At 38.7% G+C, this 26,202-nt stretch overlaps 3 protein-coding genes across 9 annotated transcripts in view; 2 read left to right on the top strand and 1 right to left on the bottom strand.

The window, feature by feature from the left end:
• The first annotated feature begins 16,287 nt into the window (after positions 1 to 16,287).
• On the top strand, positions 16,288 to 19,609 carry LOC124175208. Of its 4 annotated transcripts, XM_046555221.1 has the most exons (4): positions 16,288 to 16,489; positions 17,372 to 17,374; positions 17,488 to 17,669; positions 17,794 to 19,609. In XM_046555221.1, the coding sequence occupies exons 1-4, from the start codon at positions 16,466 to 16,468 to the stop codon at positions 19,115 to 19,117; spliced, it is 1,533 nt and encodes a 510-aa protein (XP_046411177.1). In that variant the 5' UTR covers positions 16,288 to 16,465; the 3' UTR covers positions 19,118 to 19,609. The 4 variants fall into 4 exon arrangements, with proteins under 4 accessions (XP_046411177.1, XP_046411178.1, XP_046411179.1 ...); XM_046555222.1 differs by lacking the exon at positions 17,372 to 17,374; XM_046555223.1 differs by lacking the exon at positions 17,372 to 17,374 and having other exon boundaries at positions 16,288 to 16,822.
• LOC124175206 overlaps positions 17,541 to 26,202 on the bottom strand; it is a 179,675-nt gene continuing 171,013 nt past the window's right edge. For 2 of the 3 annotated variants that reach the window (XM_046555217.1, XM_046555214.1), the window contains exon 13: positions 17,541 to 17,672. In XM_046555217.1, the coding sequence (XP_046411173.1) occupies positions 17,653 to 17,672 (20 nt within the window). In that variant the 3' untranslated portion in view covers positions 17,541 to 17,652. The remainder of the gene's footprint in view (positions 17,673 to 26,202) is intronic. The other variant, XM_046555218.1, reaches the window with a different exon arrangement.
• Positions 20,443 to 25,308, top strand: LOC124175211 (eukaryotic initiation factor 4A-I). 2 transcript variants are annotated; one of them, XR_006869121.1, is made up of 8 exons: positions 20,443 to 20,572; positions 21,263 to 21,380; positions 21,479 to 21,626; positions 22,065 to 22,174; positions 22,268 to 22,543; positions 22,797 to 23,248; positions 23,627 to 23,877; positions 25,244 to 25,308. XR_006869121.1 is itself a non-coding variant. In XM_046555225.1 (7 exons), the coding sequence occupies exons 1-7, from the start codon at positions 20,550 to 20,552 to the stop codon at positions 23,769 to 23,771; spliced, it is 1,272 nt and encodes a 423-aa protein (XP_046411181.1). In that variant the 5' UTR covers positions 20,443 to 20,549; the 3' UTR covers positions 23,772 to 25,308. The 2 variants fall into 2 exon arrangements, 1 of the variants encoding a protein (XP_046411181.1); XM_046555225.1 differs by having other exon boundaries at positions 23,627 to 25,308.

The raw sequence follows: 26,202 nt of genomic DNA, 5'->3' as shown, positions 1-26,202 counted from the left end.
TCGTATCATCTCTCCCGTTGATCCCACGCTCCTTTTGCTGCGTTTTCTGAGTTCCTTGTGGGCCAATTGGTCGGGAGAGAATCATACGAATCAATTCTGAGACGAGAAATTTTTTGGTCAAAAAAAAAGGAAGGTTAACCCCTTTGTATTTTTGGCGGAAATTTTCGCGATTTTCAAAAGTGCTGGAATAAATTATTTGTGGCACTATTCCGACGTAATTTTGCGAAAGGAATCGATTGGGCACAGTTCCAATACGCTGCGATCAACGCATCGAAAGTTACAGCCAAAAAACGAAAACCTGAATTTTCGACATTTTTCAGCAGGTGCTTTTTTCCTCGTATCTTCTCTCCCGTTGATCCCGGGCTCCTTTTGCTGCGTTTTCTGAGTTCCTTGGGGTATAATTGGTCGGGAAAGAGTCATACGAATCAATTCTGAGACGAGAAATTTTTTGGTCAAAAAAATAGGAAGGTTAACCCCTTTGTATTTTTGGCGAAAATTTTCGCGATTTTCAAAAGTGCTGGAATAAATTATTTGTGGCACTATTCCGACGTAATTTTGCGAGAGAAATCGATTGGGCACAGTTCCAATACGCTGCGATCAACGCATCGAAAGTTACAGCCAAAAAACGAAAACCTGAATTTTCGACATTTTTCAGCAGGTGCTTTTTTCCTCGTATCTTCTCTCCCGTTGATCCCACGCTCCTTTTGCTGCGTTTTCTGAGTTCCTGGGGGTACAATTGGTCGGGAAAGAGCCATACGAATCAATTCTGAGACGAGAAATTTTTTGGTCAAAAAAAAAGGAAGGTTAACCCCTTTGTATTTTTGGCGGAAATTTTCGCGATTTTCAAAAGTGCTGGAATAAATTAATTGTGGCACCATTCCGACGTAATTTTGCGAGAGAAATCGATTGGGCGCAGTTCCAATACGCTGCGATCAACGCATCGAAAGTTACAGCCAAAAAACGAAAACCTGAATTTTCGACATTTTTCAGCAGGTGCTTTTTTCCTCGTATCTTCTCTCCCGTTGATCCCACGCTCCTTTCGCTGCGTTTTCTGAGTTCCTTGGGGTCCAATTGGTCGGGAAAGAGTCATACGAATCAATTCTAAGACGAAAAATTTTTTGTTCAAAAAAAAAGGAAGGTTAACCCCTTTGTATTTTTGGCGGAAATTTTCGCGATTTTCAAAAGTGCTGGAATAAATTAATTGTGGCACCATTCCGACGTAATTTTGCGAGAGAAATCGATTGGGCGCAGTTCCAATACGCTGCGATCAACGCATCGAAAGTTACAGCCAAAAAACGAAAACCTGAATTTTCGACATTTTTCAGCAGGTGCTTTTTTCCTCGTATCTTCTCTCCCGTTGATCCCACGCTCCTTTTGCTGCGTTTTCTGAGTTCCTTGGGGTCCAATTGGTCGGGAAAGAGTCACACGAATCAATTCTAAGACGAAAAATTTTTTGGTCAAAAAAAAAGGAAGGTTAACCCCTTTGTATTTTTGGCGGAAATTTTCGCGATTTTCAAAAGTGCTGGAATAAATTATTTGTGGCACTATTCCGACGTAATTTTGCGAGAGAAATCGATTGGGCACAGTTCCAATACGCTGCGATCAACGCATCGAAAGTTACAGCCAAAAAACGAAAACCTGGATTTTCGACATTTTTCAGCAGGTGCTTTTTTCCTCGTATCTTCTCTCCCGTTGATCCCACGCTCCTTTTGCTGCGTTTTCTGAGTTCCTTGGGGTCCAATTGGTCGAGAAAGAGTCATACGAATCAATTCTAAGACGCAAAATTTTTTGGTCAAAAAAAAAGGAAGGTTAACCCCTTTGTATTTTTGGCGAAAATTTTCGCGATTTTCAAAAGTGCTGGAATGAATTATTTGTGGCACTATTCCGACGTAATTTTGCGAAAGAAATCGATTGGGCGCAGTTCCAATACGCTGCGATCAACGCATCGAAAGTTACAGCCAAAAAACGAAAACCTGAATTTTCGACATTTTTCAGCAGGTGCTTTTTTCCTCGTATCTTCTCTCCCGTTGATCCCACGCTCCTTTTGCTGCGTTTTCTGAGTTCCTTGGGGTCCAATTGGTCGGGAAAGAGTCATACGAATTAATTCTAAGACGGAAAATTTTTTGGTCAAGAAAAAAGGAAGGTTAACCCCTTTGTATTTTTGGCGAAAATTTTCGCGATTTTCAAAAGTGCTGGAATGAATTATTTGTGGCACTATTCCGACGTAATTTTGCGAAAGGAATCGATTGGGCGCAGTTCCAATACGCTGCGATCAACGCATCGAAACTTACAGCCAAAAAACGAAAGCCTGAATTTTCGACATTTTTCAGCAGGTGCTTTTTTCCTCGTATCTTCTCTCCCGTTGATCCCACGCTCCTTTTGCTGCGTTTTCTGAGTTCCTTGGGGTCCAATTGGTCGGGAAAGAGTCATACGAATCAATTCTAAGACGAAAAATTTTTTGGTCAAAAAAAAAGGAAGGTTAACCCCTCTGTATTTTTGGCGGAAATTTTCGCGACTTTCAAAAGTGCTGGAATAAATTATTTGTGGCACTATTCCGACGTAATTTTGCGAGAGAAATCGATTGGGCACAGTTCCAATACGCTGCGATCAACGCATCGAAAGTTACAGCCAAAAAACGAAAACCTGAATTTTCGACATTTTTCAGCAGGTGCTTTTTTCCTCGTATCTTCTCTCCCGTTGATCCCACGCTCCTTTTGCTGCGTTTTCTGAGTTCCTTGGGGTATAATTGGTCGGGAAAGAGTCATACGAATCAATTCTGAGACGAGAAATTTTTTGGTCAAAAAAAAAGGAAGGTTAACCCCTTTGTATTTTTGGCGAAAATTTTCGCGATTTTCAAAAGTGCTGGAATAAATTATTTGTGGCACTATTCCGACGTAATTTTGCGAGAGAAATCGATTGGGCACAGTTCCAATACGCTGCGATCAACGCATCGAAAGTTACAGCCAAAAAACGAAAACCTGAATTTTCGACATTTTTCAGCAGGTGCTTTTTTCCTCGTATCTTCTCTCCCGTTGATCCCACGCTCCTTTTGCTGCGTTTTCTGAGTTCCTGGGGGTACAATTGGTCGGGAAAGAGTCATACGAATCAATTCTGAGACGAGAAATTTTTTGGTCAAAAAAAAAGGAAGGTTAACCCCTTTGTATTTTTGGCGGAAATTTTCGCGATTTTCAAAAGTGCTGGAATAAATTAATTGTGGCATTATTCCGACGTAATTTTGCGAAAGAAATCGATTGGGCGCAGTGTCAATATGCTGCGATCAACGCATCGAAAGTTACAGCCAAAAAACGAAAACCTGAATTTTCGACATTTTTCAGCAGGTGCTTTTTTCCTCGTATCTTCTCTCCCGTTGATCCCACGCTCCTTTTGCTGCGTTTTCTGAGTTCCTTGGGGTCCAATTGGTCGAGAAAGAGTCATACGAATCAATTCTAAGACGCAAAATTTTCTGGTCAAAAAAAAAGGAAGGTTAACCCCTTTGTATTTTTGGCGAAAATTTTCGCGATTTTCAAAAGTGCTGGAATGAATTATTTGTGGCACTATTCCGACGTAATTTTGCGAGAGAAATCGATTGGGCACAGTTCCAATACGCTGCGATCAACGCATCGAAAGTTACAGCCAAAAAACGAAAACCTGAATTTTCGACATTTTTCAGCAGGTGCTTTTTTCCTCGTATCTTCTCTCCCGTTGATCCCACGCTCCTTTTGCTGCGTTTTCTGAGTTCCTGGGGATACATCTGGTCGGGAAAGAGTCATACGAATCAATTCTGAGACGAGAAATTTTTTGGCCAAAAAAAAAGGAAGGTTAACCCCTTTGTATTTTTGGCGAAAATTTTCGCGATTTCCAAAAGTGCTGGAATAAATTAATTGTGGCACTATTCCGACGTAATTTTGCGAGAGAAATCGATTGGGCGCAGTTCCAATACGCTGCGATCAACGCATCGAAAGTTACAGCCAAAAAACGAAAACCTGAATTTTCGACATTTTTCAGCAGGTGCTTTTTTCCTCGTATCTTCTCTCCCGTTGATCCCACGCTCCTTTGGCTGCGTTTTCTGAGTTCCTTGGGGTACAATTGGTCGGGAAAGAGTCATACGAATCAATTCTGAGACGAGAAATTTTTTGGTCAAAAAAAAAGGAAGGTTAACCCCTTTGTATTTTTGGCGAAAATTTTCGCGATTTTCAAAAGTGCTGGAATAAATTATTTGTGGCACTATTCCGACGTAATTTTGCGAAAGAAATCGATTGGGCGCAGTTCCAATACGCTGCGATCAACGCATCGAAAGCTACAGCCAAAAAACGAAAACCTGAATTTTCGACATTTTTCAGCAGGTGCTTTTTTCCTCGTATCTTCTCTCCCGTTGATCCCACGCTCCTTTTGCTGCGTTTTCTGAGTTCCTTGGGGTCCAATTGGTCGGGAAAGAGTCATACGAATCAATTCTAAGACGAAAAATTTTTTGGTCAAAAAAAAAGGAAGGTTAACCCCTTTGTATTTTTGGCGGAAATTTTCGCGATTTTCAAAAGTGCTGAAATAAATTATTTGTGGCACTATTCCGACGTAATTTTGCGAAAGAAATCGATTGGGCGCAGTTCCAATACGCTGCGATCAACGCATCGAAAGCTACAGCCAAAAAACGAAAACCTGAATTTTCGACATTTTTCAGCAGGTGCTTTTTTCCTCGTATCTTCTCTCCCGTTGATCCCACGCTCCTTTTGCTGCGTTTTCTGAGTTCCTTGGGGTACAATTGGTCGGGAAAGAGTCATACGAATCAATTCTGAGACAAGAAATTTTTTGGTCAAAAAAAAAGGAAGGTTAACCCCTTTGTACTTTTGGCGAAAATTTTCGCGATTTTCAAAAGTGCTGGAATAAATTATTTGTGGCACTATTCCGACGTAATTTTGCGAGAGAAATCGATTGGGCACAGTTCCAATACGCTGCGATCAACGCATCGAAAGTTACAGCCAAAAAACGAAAACCTGAATTTTCGACATTTTTCAGCAGGTGCTTTTTTCCTCGTATCTTCTCTCCCGTTGATCCCACGCTCCTTTTGCTGCGTTTTCTGAGTTCCTGGGGATACATCTGGTCGGGAAAGAGTCATACGAATCAATTCTGAGACGAGAAATTTTTTGGCCAAAAAAAAAGGAAGGTTAACCCCTTTGTATTTTTGGCGAAAATTTTCGCGATTTCCAAAAGTGCTGGAATAAATTAATTGTGGCACTATTCCGACGTAATTTTGCGAGAGAAATCGATTGGGCGCAGTTCCAATACGCTGCGATCAACGCATCGAAAGTTACAGCCAAAAAACGAAAACCTGAATTTTCGACATTTTTCAGCAGGTGCTTTTTTCCTCGTATCTTCTCTCCCGTTGATCCCACGCTCCTTTGGCTGCGTTTTCTGAGTTCCTTGGGGTACAATTGGTCGGGAAAGAGTCATACGAATCAATTCTGAGACGAGAAATTTTTTGGTCAAAAAAAAAGGAAGGTTAACCCCTTTGTATTTTTGGCGAAAATTTTCGCGATTTTCAAAAGTGCTGGAATAAATTATTTGTGGCACTATTCCGACGTAATTTTGCGAAAGAAATCGATTGGGCGCAGTTCCAATACGCTGCGATCAACGCATCGAAAGCTACAGCCAAAAAACGAAAACCTGAATTTTCGACATTTTTCAGCAGGTGCTTTTTTCCTCGTATCTTCTCTCCCGTTGATCCCACGCTCCTTTTGCTGCGTTTTCTGAGTTCCTTGGGGTCCAATTGGTCGGGAAAGAGTCATACGAATCAATTCTAAGACGAAAAATTTTTTGGTCAAAAAAAAAGGAAGGTTAACCCCTTTGTATTTTTGGCGGAAATTTTCGCGATTTTCAAAAGTGCTGAAATAAATTATTTGTGGCACTATTCCGACGTAATTTTGCGAGAGAAATCGATTGGGCACAGTTCCAATACGCTGCGATCAACGCATCGAAAGTTACAGCCAAAAAACGAAAACCTGAATTTTCGACATTTTCAGCAGGTGCTTTTTTCCTCGTATCTTCTCTCCCGTTGATCCCACGCTCCTTTTGCTGCGTTTTCTGAGTTCCTTGGGGTACAATTGGTCGGGAAAGAGTCATACGAATCAATTCTGAGACGAGAAATTTTTTGGTCACAAAAAAAGGAAGGTTAACCCCTTTGTACTTTTGGCGAAAATTTTCGCGATTTTCAAAAGTGCTGGAATAAATTATTTGTGGCACTATTCCGACGTAATTTTGCGAGAGAAATCGATTGGGCACAGTTCCAATACGCTGCGATCAACGCATCGAAAGTTACAGCCATAAAACGAAAACCTGAATTTTCGACATTTTTCAGCAGGTGCTTTTTTCCTCGTATCTTCTCTCCCGTTGATCCCACGCTCCTTTTGCTGCGTTTTCTGAGTTCCTGGGGATACAATTGGTCGGGAAAGAGTCATACGAATCAATTCTGAGACGAGAAATTTTTTGGCCAAAAAAAAAGGAAGGTTAACCCCTTTGTATTTTTGGCGAAAATTTTCGCGATTTCCAAAAGTGCTGGAATAAATTATTTGTGGCATTATTCCGACGTAATTTTGCGAGAGAAATCGATTGGGCGCAGTGTCAATATGCTGCGATCAACGCATCGAAAGTTACAGCCAAAAAACGAAAACCTGAAATTTCGACATTTTTCAGCAGGTGCTTTTTTCCTCGTATCATCTCTCCCGTTGATCCCACGCTCCTTTTGCTGCGTTTTCTGAGTTCCTTGGGGTCCAATTGGTCGGGAAAGAGTCATACGAATCAATTCTGAGACGAAAAATTTTTTGGTCAAAAAAAAACGAAGGTTAACCCCTTTGTATTTTTGGCGGAAATTTTCGCGATTTTCAAAAGTGCTGGAATAAATTAATTGTGGCACTATTCCGACGTAATTTTGCGAGAGAAATCGATTGGGCGCAGTTCCAATACGCTGCGATCAACGCATCGAAAGTTACAGCCAAAAAACGAAAACCTGAATTTTCGACATTTTTCAGCAGGTGCTTTTTTCCTCGTATCTTCTCTCCCGTTGATCCCACGCTCCTTTTGCTGCGTTTTCTGAGTTCCTTGGGGTACAATTGGTCGGGAAAGAGTCATACGAATCAATTCTGAGACGAGAAATTTTTTGGTCAAAAAAAAAGGAAGGTTAACCCCTTTGTATTTTTGGCGAAAATTTTCGCGATTTTCAAAAGTGCTGGAATAAATTATTTGTGGCACTATTCCGACGTAATTTTGCGAAAGAAATCGATTGGGCGCAGTTCCAATACGCTGTGATCAACGCATCGAAAGTTACAGCCAAAATACGAAAACCTAAATTTTCGACATTTTTCAGCAGGTGCTTTTTTCCTCGTGTCTTCTCTCCCGTTGATCCCACGCTCCTTTTGCTGCGTTTTCTGAGTTCCTTGGGGTCCAATTGGTCGGGAAAGAGTCATACGAATCAATTCCAAGTCGAAAAATTTTTTGGTCAAAAAAAAAGGAAGGTTAACCCCTTTGTATTTTTGGCGAAAATTTTCGCGATTTTCAAAAGTGCTGGAATAAATTAATTGTGGCATTATTCCGACGTAATTTTGCGAGAGAAATCGATTGGGCGCAGTCCCAATATGCTGCGATCAACGCATCGAAAGTTACAGCCAAAAAACGAAAACCTGAAATTTCGACATTTTTCAGCAGGTGCTTTTTTCCTCGTATCTTCTCTCCCGTTGATCCCACGCTCCTTTTGCTGCGTTTTCTGAGTTTCTCGGGGTCCAATTGGTCGGGAAAGAGTCATACGAATCAATTCTAAGACGAAAAATTTTTTGGTCAAAAAAAAAGGAAGGTTAACCCCTTTGTATTTCTGGCGGAAATTTTCGCGATTTTCAAAAGTGCTGGAATAAATTATTTGTGGCACTATTCCGACGTAATTTTGCGAGAGAAATCGATTGGGCACAGTTCCAATACGCTGCGATCAACGCATCGAAAGTTACAGCCAAAAAACGAAAACCTGAAATTTCGACATTTTTCAGCAGGTGCTTTTTTCCTCGTATCATCTCTCCCGTTGATCCCACGCTCCTTTTGCTGCGTTTTCTGAGTTCCTTGGGGTCCAATTGGTCGGGAAAGAGTCATACGAATCAATTCTGAGACGAAAAATTTTTTGGTCAAAAAAAAAGGAAGGTTAACCCCGTTGTATTTTTGGCGGAAATTTTCGCGATTTTCAAAAGTGCTGGAATAAATTAATTGTGGCACTATTCCGACGTAATTTTGCGAGAGAAATCGATTGGGCGCAGTTCCAATACGCTGCGATCAACGCATCGAAAGTTACAGCCAAAAAACGAAAACCTGAATTTTCGACATTTTTCAGCAGGTGCTTTTTTCCTCGTATCTTCTCTCCCGTTGATCCCACGCTCCTTTTGCTGCGTTTTCCGAGTTCCTTGGGGTACAATTGGTCGGGAAAGAGTCATACGAATCAATTCTGAGACGAGAAATTTTTTGGTCAAAAAAAAAGGAAGGTTAACCCCTTTGTATTTTTGGCGAAAATTTTCGCGATTTTCAAAAGTGCTGGAATAAATTATTTGTGGCACTATTCCGACGTAATTTTGCGAGAGAAATCGATTGGGCACAGTTCCAATACGCTGCGATCAACGCATCGAAAGTTGCAGCCAAAAAACGAAAACCTGAATTTTCGACATTTTCAGCAGGTGCTTTTTTCCTCGTATCTTCTCTCCCGTTGATCCCACGCTCTTTTTGCTGCGTTTTGAGTTCCTTGGGGTACAATTGGTCGGGAAAGAGTCATACGAATCAATTCTGAGACGAGAAATTTTTTGGTCAAAAAAAAAGGAAGGTTAACCCCTTTGTACTTTTGGCGAAAATTTTCACGATTTTCAAAAGTGCTGGAATAAATTATTTGTGGCACTATTCCGACGTAATTTTGCGAGAGAAATCGATTGGGCACAGTTCCAATACGCTGCGATCAACGCATCGAAAGTTACAGCCAAAAAACGAAAACCTGAATTTTCGACATTTTTCAGCAGGTGCTTTTTTCCTCGTATCTTCTCTCCCGTTGATCCCACGCTCCTTTTGCTGCGTTTTCTGAGTTCCTGGGGGTACAATTGGTCGGGAAAGAGTCATACGAATCAATTCTAAGACGAAAAATTTTTTGGTCAAAAAAAAAGGAAGGTTAACCCCTTTGTATTTCTGGCGGAAATTTTCGCGATTTTCAAAAGTGCTGGAATAAATTATTTGTGGCACTATTCCGACGTAATTTTGCGAGAGAAATCGATTGGGCACAGTTCCAATACGCTGCGATCAACGCATCGAAAGTTACAGCCAAAAAACGAAAACCTGAAATTTCGACATTTTTCAGCAGGTGCTTTTTTCCTCGTATCATCTCTCCCGTTGATCCCACGCTCCTTTTGCTGCGTTTTCTGAGTTCCTTGGGGTCCAATTGGTCGGGAAAGAGTCATACGAATCAATTCTGAGACGAAAAATCTTTTGGTCAAAAAAAAAGGAAGGTTAACCCCGTTGTATTTTTGGCGGAAATTTTCGCGATTTTCAAAAGTGCTGGAATAAATTAATTGTGGCACTATTCCGACGTAATTTTGCGAGAGAAATCGATTGGGCGCAGTTCCAATACGCTGCGATCAACGCATCGAAAGTTACAGCCAAAAAACGAAAACCTGAATTTTCGACATTTTTCAGCAGGTGCTTTTTTCCTCGTATCTTCTCTCCCGTTGATCCCACGCTCCTTTTGCTGCGTTTTCCGAGTTCCTTGGGGTACAATTGGTCGGGAAAGAGTCATACGAATCAATTCTGAGACGAGAAATTTTTTGGTCAAAAAAAAAGGAAGGTTAACCCCTTTGTATTTTTGGCGAAAATTTTCGCGATTTTCAAAAGTGCTGGAATAAATTATTTGTGGCACTATTCCGACGTAATTTTGCGAGAGAAATCGATTGGGCGCAGTTCCAATACGCTGCGATCAACGCATCGAAAGTTACAGCCAAAAAACGAAAACCTGAATTTTCGACATTTTTCAGCAGGTGCTTTTTTCCTCGTATCTTCTCTCCCGTTGATCCCACGCTCCTTTTGCTGCGTTTTCTGAGTTCCTTGGGGTACAATTGGTCGGGAAAGAGTCATACGAATCAATTCTGAGACGAGAAATTTTTTGGTCAAAAAAAAAGGAAGGTTAACCCCTTTGTATTTTTGGCGGAAATTTTCGCGATTTTCAAAAGTGCTGGAATAAATTAATTGTGGCACTATTCCGACGTAATTTTGCGAGAGAAATCGATTGGGCGCAGTTCCAATACGCTGCGATCAACGCATCGAAAGTTACAGCCAAAAAACGAAAACCTGAATTTTCGACATTTTTCAGCAGGTGCTTTTTTCCTCGTATCTTCTCTCCCGTTGATCCCACGCTCCTTTTGCTGCGTTTTCTGAGTTCCTTGGGGTACAATTGGTCGGGAAAGAGTCATACGAATCAATTCTGAGACGAGAAATTTTTTGGTCAAAAAAAAAGGAAGGTTAACCCCTTTGTATTTTTGGCGAAAATTTTCGCGATTTTCAAAAGTGCTGGAATAAATTATTTGTGGCACTATTCCGACGTAATTTTGCGAAAGAAATCGATTGGGCGCAGTTCCAATACGCTGTGATCAACGCATCGAAAGTTACAGCCAAAATACGAAAACCTAAATTTTCGACATTTTTCAGCAGGTGCTTTTTTCCTCGTGTCTTCTCTCCCGTTGATCCCACGCTCCTTTTGCTGCGTTTTCTGAGTTCCTTGGGGTCCAATTGGTCGGGAAAGAGTCATACGAATCAATTCCAAGTCGAAAAATTTTTTGGTCAAAAAAAAAGGAAGGTTAACCCCTTTGTATTTTTGGCGGAAATTTTCGCGATTTTCAAAAGTGCTGGAATAAATTATTTGTGGCACTATTCCGACGTAATTTGGCGAAAGAAATCGATTGGGCGCAGTCCCAATATGCTGCGATCAACGCATCGAAAGTTACAGCCAAAAAACGAAAACCTGAAATTTCGACATTTTTCAGCAGGTGCTTTTTTTCTCGTATCTTCTCTCCCGTTGATCCCACGCTCCTTTTGCTGCGTTTTCTGAGTTCCTTGGGGTCCAATTGGTCGGGAAAGAGTCATACGAATCGATTCTGAGACGAAAAATTTTTTGGTCAAAAAAAAAGGAAGGTTTACCCCTTTGTATTTTTGGCGGAAATTTTCGCGATTTTCAAAAGCGCTGGAATAAATTAATTGTGGCACTATTCCGACGTAATTTTGCGAGAGAACTCGATTGGGCGCAGTTCCAATACGCTGCGATCAACGCATCGAAAGTTAGAGCCAAAAAACGAAAACCTGAATTTTCGACATTTTTCAGCAGGTGCTTTTTTCCTTGTATCTTCTCTCCCGTTGATCCCACGCTCCTTTTGCTGCGTTTTCTGAGTTCCTTGGGGTCCAATTGGTCGGGAAAGAGTCATACGAATCAATTCTAAGTCGAAAAATTTTTTGGTCCAAAAAAAAGGAAGGTTAACCCCTTTGTATTTTTGGCGAAAATTTTCGCGATTTTCAAAAGTGCTGGAATAAATTAATTGTGGCACTATTCCGACGTAATTTTGCGAAAGAAATCGATTTGGCGCAGTTCCAATACGCTGTGATCAACGCATCGAAAGTTACAGCCAAAATACGAAAACCTAAATTTTGGACATTTTTCAGCAGGTGCTTTTTTCCTTGTATCTTCTCTCCCGTTGATCCCACGCTCCTTTTGCTGCGTTTTCTGAGTTCCTTGGGGTCCAATTGGTCGGGAAAGAGTCATACGAATCAATTCTAAGACTAAAAATTTTTTGGTCAAAAAAAAAGGAAGGTTAACCCCTTTGTATTTTGGGCGAAAATTTTTGCGATTTTCAAAAGTGCTGGAACAAATCATTTGTGGCACTATTCTGACGTAATTTTGCGAAAGAAATCGATTGGGCGCAGTTCCAATACGCTGCGATCAACGCATCGAAAGTTACAGCCAAAAAACGAAAACCTGAATTTTCGACATTTTTCAGCAGGTGCTTTTTTCCTCGTATCTTCTCTCCCGTTGATTCCACGCTCCTTTTGCTGCGTTTTCTGAGTTCCTTGGGGTCCAATTGGTCGGGAAAGAGTCATACGAATCAATTCTAAGACGAAAAATTTTTTGGTCAAAAAAAAAGGAAGGTTAACCCCTTTGTATTTTTGGCGAAAATTTTCGCGATTTTCAAAAGTGCTGGAATAAATCATTTGTGGCACTATTCCGACGTAATTTTGCGAGAGAAATCGATTGGGCGCAGTCCCAATACGCTGCGATCAACGCATCGAAAGTTACAGCCAAAAAACGAAAACCTAAATTTCGACATTTTTTAGTAGGTGCTTTTTTCCTCGTGTCTTCTCTCCCGTTGATCCCACGCTCCTTTTGCTGCGTTTTCTGAGTTCCTTGGGGTCCAATTGGTCGGGAATGAGTCATACGAATCAATTCTGAGACGAAAAATTCTTTGGTCAAAAAAAAAAGGAAGGTTAACCCCTTTGTATTTTGGGCGAAAATTTTTGCGATTTTTAAAAGTGCTGGAACAAATTATTTGTGGCACTATTCTGACGTAATTTTGCGAAAGAAATCGATTGGGCGCAGTCCCAATACGCTGCGATCAACGCATCAAAAGTTACGGCCAAAAAACGAAAACCTGAATCTGAAATCGATTAAGGGGGAAGTCCATGTAAAAGCCCCAAAATCGGTAATTTTTTGAACATATTTTTCAAGGTGATTAAATAATACCATTGTTTTTAAACTTCAACATGACTTTATTGAAGCTTTTCAGAGTACATATGTAATTTTTTTTTTTTCATCTAAAATGACGGCTCAGCATAATGTTCTGTCTGCTGCCTCCGACGCGAGTTCCCAAACTGCTCTTTCCATCACTCGTCAACCATTGATCTGAAACAAAAAAAAATCAAAGTGTCTTTTTTTAGGAAATATCAACGGAATGGAGTAACCTATAAAATCAAAAAAAAGTATAAAATTCAGTGTAGAATAAGCCTATGAAAAAAAAGTCAGAATTTAGGTTTTTTTTTTGACGTATGTGTCCCCAAAAAAGTATTTTATCAACGCGAAATATCTGAAATTTTAGGTTTATCCTTCCGATAGTAATGCAGAGAAAGGCCGCCCCAAATTCCAGACAAATCAGTCTATAACTTTTTGATTTACAACACGAGCAGTTTTCAAAAATCGAGATAATCGCGTTGAAAGTTTCAGTACAAGAAAATGACCACTCTTAGTTACTTACCGATTAATCTGCAATCCCAGTTCCATACAATAGTCCTTAAGTCTTCCCATACTCTTCTCTCATATTTTCACTACAACTCAGGTAGACAACTCAGGTAGCAGCTTCTTTTCTACGATCAATAGAACCATTCACTCAGTGGACCGACCCTCCTACTTACTTTGGCGCCGACCTTCAATGGGCTGTAAAACTTGAAATACTGTGAATATCATTAGCAAATTTTCCACAGTATATTCTTAAGATACTATACTTTCGAAATAAGGAGAAAAAAATTTTTTTTTCAATCAATCAAAATACGATAAATTTTAAGCGAAACGTCGATTGTCGGCTATTGTTTTTAATGGGAGATAACTAACGAAGTTGTTAAAAATTCCAACTGTATTTTCACTCATATTTGGGCAGTACGAAAAAGGGGGTGGTAGGAGCTGGTAGAAGGTGCTAGGGGGTGGTTGGAGGTGGTAGGAGGTGGTAGGAGGTAGGATCGCTTGTTCCTCAAGTGGCTGTCTTCCAGGTAGCTGAACTGAAGCATAGGAACCACGGAGCGCTTGTCCTGGCAGTTAAGTTTCACCACGTAGTGGACCTTGAACGCAGAATCTTCGGAGCGCTTGTCCCTGAAGTCGAGTTCTACCAGGCTGCGGACCTGGAGCGCAGGAACCACGGAGCTCTTTTCTCGAATGTCAAGATCCACCAGGTGGAGGACCTGGACAGCCAGAACTACGGAAAATTAATCCTGAAGGCCGAAAGTCACCAGATCAAAGACCTGGATAGCCAGAACTACGGAGAGCTTGTCTTGAAAGTTGATTTTCACCGGGTAGCGGACCTAGAGCGCAGAAATTACGGAGCGCTTGTCCCTGATGTCGAGTTTCAACAGGTAGCGGACCTGGAGCGCAGAAACTACGGAGCGCTTGTTCCTGAAGTCGAGTTTCACCAGGTAGCGGACCTGGAGCGTAGAAACTACGGAGCTCTTGTTCTGGAACTCGAGTCGCACCAGGAAGCGGACTCGGAGCGCAGGATCCACGAAGTAGAGAACCCGGTACTCAAAATTTCCGGAGCGCGATTTTCATACGTCCGCTCTACTGCGCGGTTGTTTCCAGACTGAGGAATTCGGCTAGCTGATTTTAGATTGGTGCCGTCACGAGAAAAAAATTTTGGGTGACAACACTTTCTGAACGTCCGAACAATTGAACATCCAAACTTTGGTTTCGACCTTTAATACTATGTATGATGTATGAGGTATGATGTATGATGTAGGATGATATGATATGATGTATAATGATTTCAGTTTTTACATTTCAGACAAGAAATACGCACTTCATCTTTCCTGCCGATTTCAGACTCAATTGCCTAGGCCCTTCAATGGTCAGCCGTTGACCAAAGATATGTTCTCCAGTCAATGGGTCAGCCAATAACGCTGCCGTTCCGTGGCAGTTGGATGATAAAAATCCTTGCTTGTACCTTTCAAATGTGTGTTAAAATACACACGAAACTTCAAGAAGCTTTGTCCCAACTGTCCCTATCAAAAAATAAATAAAAATCGCCGACAATTACCTTTTCAGGTCTTCAAAGTCGGACACTGCGTTAAATACGCTCTCATATACGGAGCATCTGTTTCATCTCGACCAAAATTAGCGCATCCGCGATGTATTACAGTTACTCTGAATTTTTTTCCATACGCGCACGTTTCGAAACCAATTCTGCTTCTCTACCCAACGTCGATACTTCATTTGCGACTAGCTAAAACAGCGCTCCGATTCTATGCCTACGAAAATTCAAGATCGAGAGAGCAAATGAAAAGTTGTTGGACGAATTATGAATATTAATGTTATGGAATACATCGAGCGCGTGTCGAATAGAATGCCATTTCGAAATGTATAATTCTTCTTATTTCATATTATAGCCGGTTATCGTGGAAAATCTCGTTTGTCTCCTGGAAAATCATGATATTTACAGTATGCATCACGTATTAATCGTAAATGGATCATATATATTCATACCGTACATGGAACGCTTATACATATATACTTTTTGGTCTCTGCATCATTATTACATCTGATCTATTATTACCTATGATCTATGTATACATTCTTTTCTCGGGTACCTACAATTCAATTACAATTCACTGTTCATCTACGAATTTTGGAAGAATTTTATTCTCACTATTAATTTTTTGTATCGCCGACAAGTCGGTAAGTACACACAGGCCAAGTACTGGCTTGGGCTTACCATTGCAAAGACTGAGTTACTCGGAAGGTGAAAGCAGCCAGCATCATGTCGAAATCGGTAACTCTGATGTTCTGCAACAAGCTCTCGACTTTACCGTCGGAACATCTGAGGAGACGCAAGCGCGCGACGGTTTTCGGTTGTCGTACCAAAAACCCATAAGGGCAACTGTCTTTATATTCTTCAGTCAACGACCTAATCCACTACGGTGTGGGTGTATACTATATAATACACATTATTCGAAAAGGTACCTTGGGTATTGGACTCGTAGTGATTTATCTTTATGATTCGACTGCAAATAAATAAATGGCAAGGGATAGGGAAATTCCCCAAGCCGGTATACAATGGACACAGCGGTCAAGGGGACGACTACCTGACGCTCCCCAACGCACCGCTGTCTTAATGCCTCTGTGACAATTGGAGTTCCATGAATTTCAAATTATCCCAAACTATAAAGAAATGCAAGTGAACATCGAATTTCTGATGTTTCTAGATGGTAATACTCCCATAAGCCTGTGATTTTCATGAGCGATATTACTTAATCGCCGACGCTTGTCTCTACCCAAAGGTCAAATCGTGACCGCGACCGCTAGAGACCGCTACCATACACCGCATGAGCTATTCTTTGTCAATACCACGCTAATTCGCAACAATTCATTCGTGCTCAAGCGTTTGATAATAAAAGATAGTAATCATGTATTCCGAGACTGCGCAGCGGCGTGAGGCGTGTCGAACAAACGGCAGCGATCACATGGTTCCACTGGAAATTGCCACGTCCGTTTATCAAAAATATATTCATATTTCATTAGAAGATTGACGTGAACTGATAGGCGCGAGTCTGATGACTAGCCATCAGTTTGTCGATGATCCTCCGAGCGCGTTCATAACAGCTATTCGCTGCTATTGTTTTACTGGCAGATGCTGATTTTACATTCGGCAGAAGTTGACAACAACTGCCAATGTGCGCCCTTACTGATCAAAATGTACGGTAGTTTAAGAATCAAATATTCTTGTACACCGTTACTCATACCTACTATCTACAGTTATGTTTACCCAAGGTTTATGATCTTACCCTTACCGCGTCACCGTCGGCTTAGGTATTCACGGAACAATAGAGTTCTAGATAATTACTTAACGGGATACTGCTTCGAAAAATAAAGTCTTTAGATCAATGTTATCAGTTCAAGCAGTATCAACTCCAACTTCAAATTAATACTTTTCTTGACACAGTGCTTCTCTGTTTAACATAATTACCAAATTGCGACAATACGATAATCATCAAGATTTCATTACCAATCAAGTATCAGAGACTAATGGTATTGGAATAATGCATTAATTAAATTAGAATATTGCAATTAGAACACCTTTCATATTGACATATAATGGCTTAGAAGCAATACATGTATACATTTATAATTTAGTGCACTAAGATTCTGTTTTAGATTCAATTTGAAGATGACTTATTGAAAAGAAATCATGAATATACACCTTATGTTATACATTATTCACGGAACTGTAATAAAAGATATTGTAACTACATGGTAATTGTTACACAAACAGTCTGATAGTGTTTTATAATCTATCATTATACATGTATATCAAGATATTGCATTGTTGTCATTACATAGTAGAGGTTGATCCAAATTTTACAGAATTCTACAAAATGCATGGTATAACACGAATTGTTATATTTTGCACACTGACTACTGTACTGCCCGTCATGTTACTGGTAATTCCGTTGTATCTGCGTCACAGCTTATATGCCAGCGTTGTGTACACAGTAGCAGAGTCCGATGTAATCGAAATTGAAGATGGAATTTCCACAATATTTTGCTCTGTAAGATGATAAAGAAGAATTGTTTCAGACAGTGAATATGTCATTTTATGAAATTGGAATAAATAGAAAATAAGACAAATATAGTTTTTTTTTTTTATACAAACAGTATATTTTAATTACTCAGAGTTATTTTTTCACTTACAGGAGCACACTTTGACGATGAACACACCTTTTCATGCATTCCAAGTACCTGAGCGACCAGAGGTAACATCGTACCGAAAGCATTTGAGACTTAAAAAGAGCATGACATTGCCTGATGACACCTTGGAGTATTGGGGCTTCTATCTTCTCAAAGGAGCAACCGTAGTTCTATCTGTTTGTTCCAGGTACTATGAAAAAAAAAACAAAAAAACTATCAACTTATATGATCACTTAATGTACATGCAATTAATAGTTTCGACATCATGAGAGCTTCCAGTTTTAATTTGTACCTAATTCTATCGTTTTCAGATTCCCAGGTGGATCTATACTTGTTGTCAAAGGAGAAAGAAGTCTGCGAACTTGTGGTGTGATGGAACACGCTGATCAAAAAGTTTTGAATGAAGAAAATTACTTAATCATGTCGAAACAAGTTCACGTTACGGTTGAATCAAATACTCAAAAAATGAGTAGGCAATCATCAATGAAGAATAAGAAACCTAATCAAACTGTATCAATACCTCATTCCAACAGTCTACTTGATTCAAAGAATGAAAATCAGTCAACATTTCGTGGAAAAACCAATATGGGCAAAAGTAATGATCATGACCAAATGAATCCAACGAATCATCCAATTCGCAATAGTGTCTCCAGCTTAAACTTATCTCAAATTTCAAACAATACAGATCTTCAAATAGCATTGTTACAAAAAGCAGCTATTAGTCATATACAAAAACATTCTACCGTTCGTGAAAGTTCAACCCAAAAAGGTATCGATAAGCTTAGGCACATGAGAAAAAAAATGAATTATATCAACAGCAAGTGGGATAGCAAGAATGAAACTAAAATTTCAACTTCTGATGGTCAAAAAAGAAAAGAAAATGAATTACACCCAGTAGATATTGATCGCAAGAGTGTAGAGAAACGTGAAACCCATTCCCTTAATAAAGAATTGTTCTCAGAGCGTGAAGAACGTATACGCAAGCTGGAAACTGAGTTAAACTCTTATTCGCAAGGTATAAATATTGAGGATGATGGAATGGACATTGAAAACAATAATCATCATGTAAATAAAAGACAGCCAAAGGCCATCGAGCCTTCGGTATTATTAGATAGAGGAGTAGAACATGGTGGTAATGCTTTCAATTTTACGAGTACAGGCGAAGATTCATCCATTTCAAGTTTTGAAAATGACTTGCTAACGTGCTACAATGGACAAATATTGCTTACTCAGGAATTTGATCCCTCTGAATTATGTACGAACATCAGTTTCTTAGTGAACAGCAAACGGATCCATACTCAACACAATGTTGTAGAAAGTGGCTACTACTACTACATATTCTACAGTGACAATGATTATGTTTCGAACGATATGCATGCCATTTTTGATATATACAAGCCAACTTATCAATTCGAAAATGTCACTGAGTCATGTATTAACCAAACCGAATGTTCATTTAGCATTGAATTGCTTTCTGGAGATCGTGTTATTGTAGAAATACCAACTAGGAATGGAATCGATCGCGAAGACAACAACATGACGCTGCTCACTTCAACGTGTTACCCCAGAGTGGGCATGTATACCGTGTTTCCAATTGCTGTTCTACTGTTAATACTGGGGTGTGCTTTTCTATGAAACTGTATTCAAATCTTCTTTAAGGAGCTCAATACTTATGTTGATACAACAATTGACTAATTGTTATTTTCTCGTGCCACGAGCATGTGAAAAATTTTTAAATCAATATTTTCTATGCAGTCTAAGGATAAAATATCTAGGAACAATATCTTTTCCTGAATTCAGCAATTTTCGTAAACATATTCGTATGTTGGTATTTATTTTTTGAAGTTGTAACTTTGCAGAGTCACTCTGTATTTTGATAGATTCACCAAAACTATTTTAATACAACGAATTTGATACATTTTTTCCATCACAAAGGTATGCAGTAATCAAAAAATGAGGACGAGAATTTATTAATTCTGAAACGATTAAAATCCAACAATATGTGTGTGGCAGGTTGTGATAAAAGCCGTGAGCAAAGACGATGTTATGTTTATAAATATTTCTGTCATTTTTAAGCTATGTATACACTTGTTGAATAAAGATAATTATTTTACACACAGTCTCAAATCTATTGAAAATTTTCAGTCACACATTATCCATTAATTGTCAACTGCGAGATAAAAAGTCATTTGAATTCAAGTATACTATTCGACAAGAATCGGTATCACTAAATTCAGATTTGTTGAGTTGGAGCAGGGCAGCGATGGTTAAAAATATGTTTCTTCACATGTTGTACCCACAATAAAAACAAAACTGAATCTGTTGCCAAAGGCTTCTATGCCTAGCTTGTACCTCTTGAACGTAATCGATCGTTCCAGTTCTGTGACAAATAAATAAATATATAGTAGAACATTTTGGCCTCAATATTTACATCGTGAAATATCGTGTGATAATTAATTCATATACTAGCTAAAAACCGAAAAGTGAAACAAACATCTTTTAAAAGTGTACGAGTGATGTGTCTGTTGGTTTTGTGAAACGTTTAAGCATATTATTTATAAAGTGAAACAAATTATTATTCCGCATGTACGCATATATAACCATGACATCACGTAGGAAAGTTTACTGTGATATAACAACGGATGAATAACGCATAAAATGAAAATTTCTTCATCAAATTTAAAACCAACAGTTTCCGTCGAGTGAAATTGGTGGTGAGAAATTTTGAGTCTAGCGCTATTTGGTATCGTTCGTCCTCTCCCGCGCAAGGAGACCTGGGTAATGACGTATTTCCTTTTATGCGCAGAAACATTAAAGTATTATAAAAATAATCTAAAATAATAATACTCGGTATAACATATACTGAATATTTTTCAAAAATTAATCAATAAACAAATTTATTGAACCTCTAAACGGTACCACGAACGATTTTAAAGAAATTTATTAAACACAACATTGACTAGCTACAGTATCAGTACCGTTAGTTGGCGGACGGCGTGCGTGAGTAGGAAATTCCCTGTGACGCATTAAGCCTTCGTCCTTTCCGTCGCGCTACTGTGAGTGGAACATGTCGTATACGTCCGAAAGAAGGTAAGTTAAAGTTTTCAAACCGTTTCAACCCCCTGAAATCAGCACCGAATCGATTAACAATACGAAGCTAACGGGAGTGGATAAATATCTGGTTAAAATTAACACGATTCTAACCGTATTGTGCTCGATATTGTATTTTTGCAAAATGAAACTGGTGGCGGCGGCGATGATGATGCACGAGCGCAGGCCGCCTGACAACATGGCGTGCGATCAAGCTTTGGCATATTCGGATAATTTCGCTCATTAATGCTGCATTCTATTTCGACTGTTTTTACAAAATATTATTTTCGTTCGCACCTCCAAATATCAAATCATTATAGTCGATCCACCGTGCTTCGAGTCACAACGATATCCCCGTTGTTAAATTCGACAATTGTCTTACTCACGTGTCAATCGTATTTTTCCCTGCCACTTCATTTCGCATTTATTAACAAAAGACGGTTAGCTACGCTATTGCAGTTTACCTTTTAATTTATTCTTCTATTCGTATCTTGTCACTAAATCGCGTCTTAGTTGCACGACTTTTCCAATATCTTTCGAATACCTACCGTTTTTCATCTGGCATACCTATGGATGAGTTTTCATTATCTGGGGTTCATGATTCATTTGACCTTAGGTAGCAGTAGTCTGCTAGACGTGGCTAATTCTTTCTTTATGCACCATTGCTAAAGAGGAAAAATTATTTTATAGAAACGAGGATCAATGGTCGGGCGACTCTAAAAATGGTCCGAGCGAAAGCGAGCAGCCCGCCTATGATGGCCCTCCGGGAATGGATCCCGATGGCATTATTGAGTCAAACTGGGAAGTCGTAAGTTTATCAGTATTTGATTTATCTTGGAAAACTTTGTTAACAAGTTATTATTCTCATGAGCCTGTCATTTGACTATTATTTGGACAACTCAACAGGTTGTTGATAACTTTGATGACATGAATTTGAAAGAAGAGCTATTGCGTGGAATATATGCTTATGGATTCGAAAAACCATCTGCTATCCAACAGCGTGCTATCCTTCCTTGTGTGAAAGGTCATGATGTCATTGCCCAAGCCCAGTCTGGTAAGAACGAAAATTGCTTATCTGTCGAAGCAGGCGTTGGATTAATAAGTCACTGTTAAACTTGAGCATAGATAATCAAGGTCCAATCAATCAAAAATTTCAGAGCTCATTCTTTTGCAATTTTACTAACTCATTGTACCGAATTTATTCTCATTCCAAAAGCCATTGATAGGTGTACGAAATGAGTATATTCTTGCTAATTCAACATGGCTGTACCGTTAATTATGATGTCATGTCTGTGCATACAGATCAATTAGCCAAGTTGATAGAAACATGATCACTCGTTCATTTCTGACCTCTCGTATATCCTTTTGATTCATGATTGTTACTTTTTCATATCTTTTTACCAAGCAGTTGAATTTGGCCTTGCGATTCAAAAAATTGTGAATGGTGATAAACAAGATGAATATATTAATTACATCATATCTCATTTCACAGGAACTGGGAAAACGGCAACCTTTTCTATATCTATTTTACAGCAAATAGATACCAGTATTCGTGAATGCCAAGCTTTGATTTTGGCACCAACTCGAGAGCTTGCTCAACAGGTATGTAGATTTGGGAGGGTTTGTGGCCATATTCAACGTGTCGAATCTAATTACTCTATTTCATCATTGACATTTCATCATCTTTCGTTACAGATTCAGAAGGTAGTTATTGCCCTGGGCGATTTTATGCAAGCGCAATGCCATGCCTGTATTGGAGGAACGAATGTACGTGATGATATGCGTAAATTGGAGCAGGGCATTCACGTTGTTGTTGGCACTCCAGGTCGCGTCTACGACATGATCAGTCGACATTCATTGCGCGCAAACAGCATTAAGTTGTTCGTATTGGATGAAGCCGACGAGATGCTTTCCCGTGGGTTTAAAGATCAAATTCACGATGTATTCAAGCTACTCCCTACCGAAGTTCAGGTACATATTGAAAATATTTTGCTCCTTAGAAAATATCAAAGCTGTCCATAATAATCCACTCTTATTTCATTGAGTAAATATGAATAATATGTTATGCTTATCATTTCAAGTATTTTAGGATTTCTTTGATTTATATTTTCTTAGCCATTATTTCTGACAAAATTAAACGCTATCAAATCTGAAGCTCCAAACCTGTTTACACACGGATATCATGAACACAAAATTAATTCGTCATTTTTACTTATCATTCCAGGTGATACTGCTTTCGGCAACAATGCCTGCGGATGTGCTTGATGTGTCAAAGTGTTTCATGAGAAACCCAATTCGTATATTGGTGAAAAAGGAAGAATTAACACTGGAGGGTATTAAACAATTCTTCATTTATGTAGAGCGTGAAGATTGGAAATTGGAAACACTCTGCGATTTGTACGATACGTTAAGTATTACACAGGCCGTTATTTTCTGCAACACGCGGCGCAAGGTAGACTGGCTTACAGACAATATGCATCACCGTGATTTCACGGTATCTGCCATGCATGGCGATATGGAACAGAAAGAGCGTGACGTCATCATGAGACAATTCCGTACTGGATCTTCCAGAGTTCTCATTACCACTGATTTGTTAGCTCGTGGTATTGACGTCCAGCAAGTTTCTCTTGTCATTAACTACGATCTACCTTCCAACAGAGAAAACTATATTCACAGGTAATTTCGAATTCAAACATCAGTGTAAGACTTACAACCCCATATGAACTGTAACTTGATGTGCATAATTTGTTTAGTGATCAATCATATTGTTACTTGTTTCACGCATTTACAGAGTCTAAATAACTTCAAATATTTTACATACAAATAATTTTTCAGAAAAATCGGAATCCTCGGAGACTTATGTTTTACATTGAATATATTGATTCCAGAGTTTGAATATACACTACAAAATTATTGTGGTGGTTTGAGTGTAATTGAGAATTTTAGCCAAATGCTGTCATAAGCATCAGTCACTAACAAAGTGACCGTTCAGTGTAACAACCAAAAGTTTCCTATGTCATCTACTGCAATTGAAATAATTTTCTTTTTTCATAGAATTGGACGCGGTGGACGATTTGGCCGTAAGGGAGTAGCTATAAACTTTGTCACAGAGGATGACAAGCGTACTCTAAAGGATATCGAGCAATTCTATAACACCCATATCGACGAGATGCCAATGAACGTTGCAGATTTGATCTAAAAAGAACAAAATCCGACTAATTATTGGCTATAATCAATAATAATTCATTATAATACAAATAAAAAGTGGCAAAATAAGAGCTCTCAACCTTGATCTCTCTGATGGTGTGAGTATTCAGAAGCGAGTGCTTGTCTACCTGTTCATTACGGGATTTCGAGCGACTTTACATATACATAATATTGATATTTATACATTGTACGGTTTGCCGGCATTGAAAAAATAATCAATTGCAAGTAATAATAATAATAATATTGATTTAAAAAAAGAAAGAAAGAAAGTGAATTAAAAGGAGAAGAGGGATTCTGTACGCGCGCGCGCATCCGACATCCCGGCATCTCGCGATTTTTACTTTAGGGCCTGAGATAAAGTCCAATAAATAATATTCAACGTTTGTTATTTGTAATAATTGTAGAATCGTTCTTCTATATCTAGAATAGCTCTGCCAATAACTTGTGTTCTTTAACCTATTATTGGTGAGTGAATAATAATATATAAAATAATTGTTGTTTGATTTTTTTTTTTCTTTTGTTTTTATTTTCTCTTACATTCTGATTCTATTATATGCGTTTAAAAAAAAAAAAAAAAAAACTTTCAACCTGCGCGCGTGATCTGCTTAACAGTGAATTGTTCTTCACTTAATTTTTATCATTGTTATAAATTTATTTCGAATAGTATCGTGAAAGGTTACCTAATTCTACACTTGTAAACTTTAAGGATATTGAATATTAGGTGTTCACAGTAATCGCTAAATTAATCGTTCTCGCAGTTATCAACGCTGAAGTAAAATTTTAGAGCATTCAATTTTACGTAGGCCAAAAATATTTTGTTCGCTGTTGTCGTTGGTCCTGCTCTTGTCACAAAGTGTTTTCACTGTATTTGTTGGAGTGAGATATTTGACGAAATGTTCCCTACCTCCGAAAACCGATTTTTTTCCAATGCTACCCCCATAAATCGATTCCTTCTAATTTTTCCGCTCTTCGTCTCTTCTGTCAAGCGATTCACTCGCTGCAATTGGGACGGCAGTTTATATTACTGTAAAATGATATCTTCCTATCACTACGTCATTTCAATGAACCTGCTACCGCGACTCCGACTTGTTTGTCTGGGCAGAGGTTTAGTTGGGTATTGGAAAGGCTATTTTAATCACAAACGCTGCAGAAGGAGAACTTTTTTTTTGAGAATGCTTAGAATCGTATATGAATTTTTTGTATAATTCTATCTATATTAGCAATACGATATTTCAAATAAAGTACAATAAATACTTTAATCTGAATCTTTATTACGTTTACGGCAATTTTCTCATTTCTTATTTTGTGTCGTGGCTGTTCCAATAATACCATGATGAAACCCTGAATGGACAAACTGAAACTGCTGGGAATTTTTATTATATTACTCTATGATTTGTTACATATTACTATAAAACGCAAGAAGACGAAAACAAATTTCACAAATATTATTAACTGTATTTCCAGGCGGTTTTGGACAGTCCACCAGCGGAGAGATATTTTTGGAAATAAAGACCAAATTTCCAAATCAATATACTATTTATATTAAACTTTATTGTATTTGATACCTCCTAAACTTCCGCCCTCCATACAGATATCACACACTAATTTCTGTACATTTCAAATGAACTTATATCGCGTCATTTTATTTTTCTATTATCAATTATGTTATATACAGTTTCTCTTATATTTGTACAAATTTAATTTTTTGTTCGGTGCTTGGTTAGATCAAGTTTTACCTTATCTCCTGACAATGTGTAAAAAAATTCTGCAGATCGTAATTATTTTATATTTTGTCAATAAAGTTTTGTGCAAATTCCTACATACTATATTCAATTCATTTTTCCTTTTTTCATTCGTGCGTAATATTTCTTTCACAGTATTTTTCTTTAGGAAAAAAGATTTAGAAATAAGTAAAACTGGCAGTCATTCCGATCTGATGTTAGCTACAGACTGCCTAAAACCGCCAACACTTATCAATTTGCAGGCCGCGTTCTACTATATTGTACTAAATTAGTGAATCATGTTGTTACAGTCAGGTTCAGAAATCATTTGCTTACTATCTGCAGGTTCGGGCAAGATGAATTGTTTCATTAATTTATCAGGAGATAGATTGCAAAACACACGGAGTAGAACTAGCATGCGTAACTTCTGATTTTTGTTTGAATCATATGGGTTGTAATTGAATGGAATTTAAATAAAATCGATACCGAATTCTAAAAGGTGTACAAATTGAATTCTATCAATTGGAGGATTGAATTCAACTGCAACTACAGTCGGCGATCTTTCACGGGACCATCGGTCACGGTGATGATCTAAGCGTAAGTTACGGATAGTAAAAAAACTCAATTGACTGATCGGGGTCGTTCTATTTTTGGAAATTTTCTAAAACGATCGACCATCGTTGAAGAGAGCGACGTGTCCGA

Source organism: Neodiprion fabricii, chromosome 2 (genome assembly GCF_021155785.1).
Source record: "Neodiprion fabricii isolate iyNeoFabr1 chromosome 2, iyNeoFabr1.1, whole genome shotgun sequence".
NCBI classification, from domain to species: domain Eukaryota; kingdom Metazoa; phylum Arthropoda; class Insecta; order Hymenoptera; family Diprionidae; genus Neodiprion; species Neodiprion fabricii.
Note: the sequence above shows the minus strand (reverse complement) of the source record. Positions and strands in the feature narration are given on the sequence as shown.

Coding starts and splice junctions, on each gene's coding strand:
- LOC124175208 (XM_046555220.1), top strand. CDS start 17,098: ATGTATATCAAGATATTGCATTGTTGTCATTACATAGTAGAGGTTGAT. Junction 17,344..17,487: donor TTTCCACAATATTTTGCTCT/GTAAGATGATAA, acceptor TTTCACTTACAG/GAGCACACTTTGACGATGAA. Junction 17,670..17,793: donor GTTCTATCTGTTTGTTCCAG/GTACTATGAAAA, acceptor TATCGTTTTCAG/ATTCCCAGGTGGATCTATAC.
- LOC124175211 (XM_046555225.1), top strand. CDS start 20,550: ATGTCGTATACGTCCGAAAGAAG. Junction 20,573..21,262: donor TCGTATACGTCCGAAAGAAG/GTAAGTTAAAGT, acceptor ATTATTTTATAG/AAACGAGGATCAATGGTCGG. Junction 23,249..23,626: donor AGAGAAAACTATATTCACAG/GTAATTTCGAAT, acceptor CTTTTTTCATAG/AATTGGACGCGGTGGACGAT.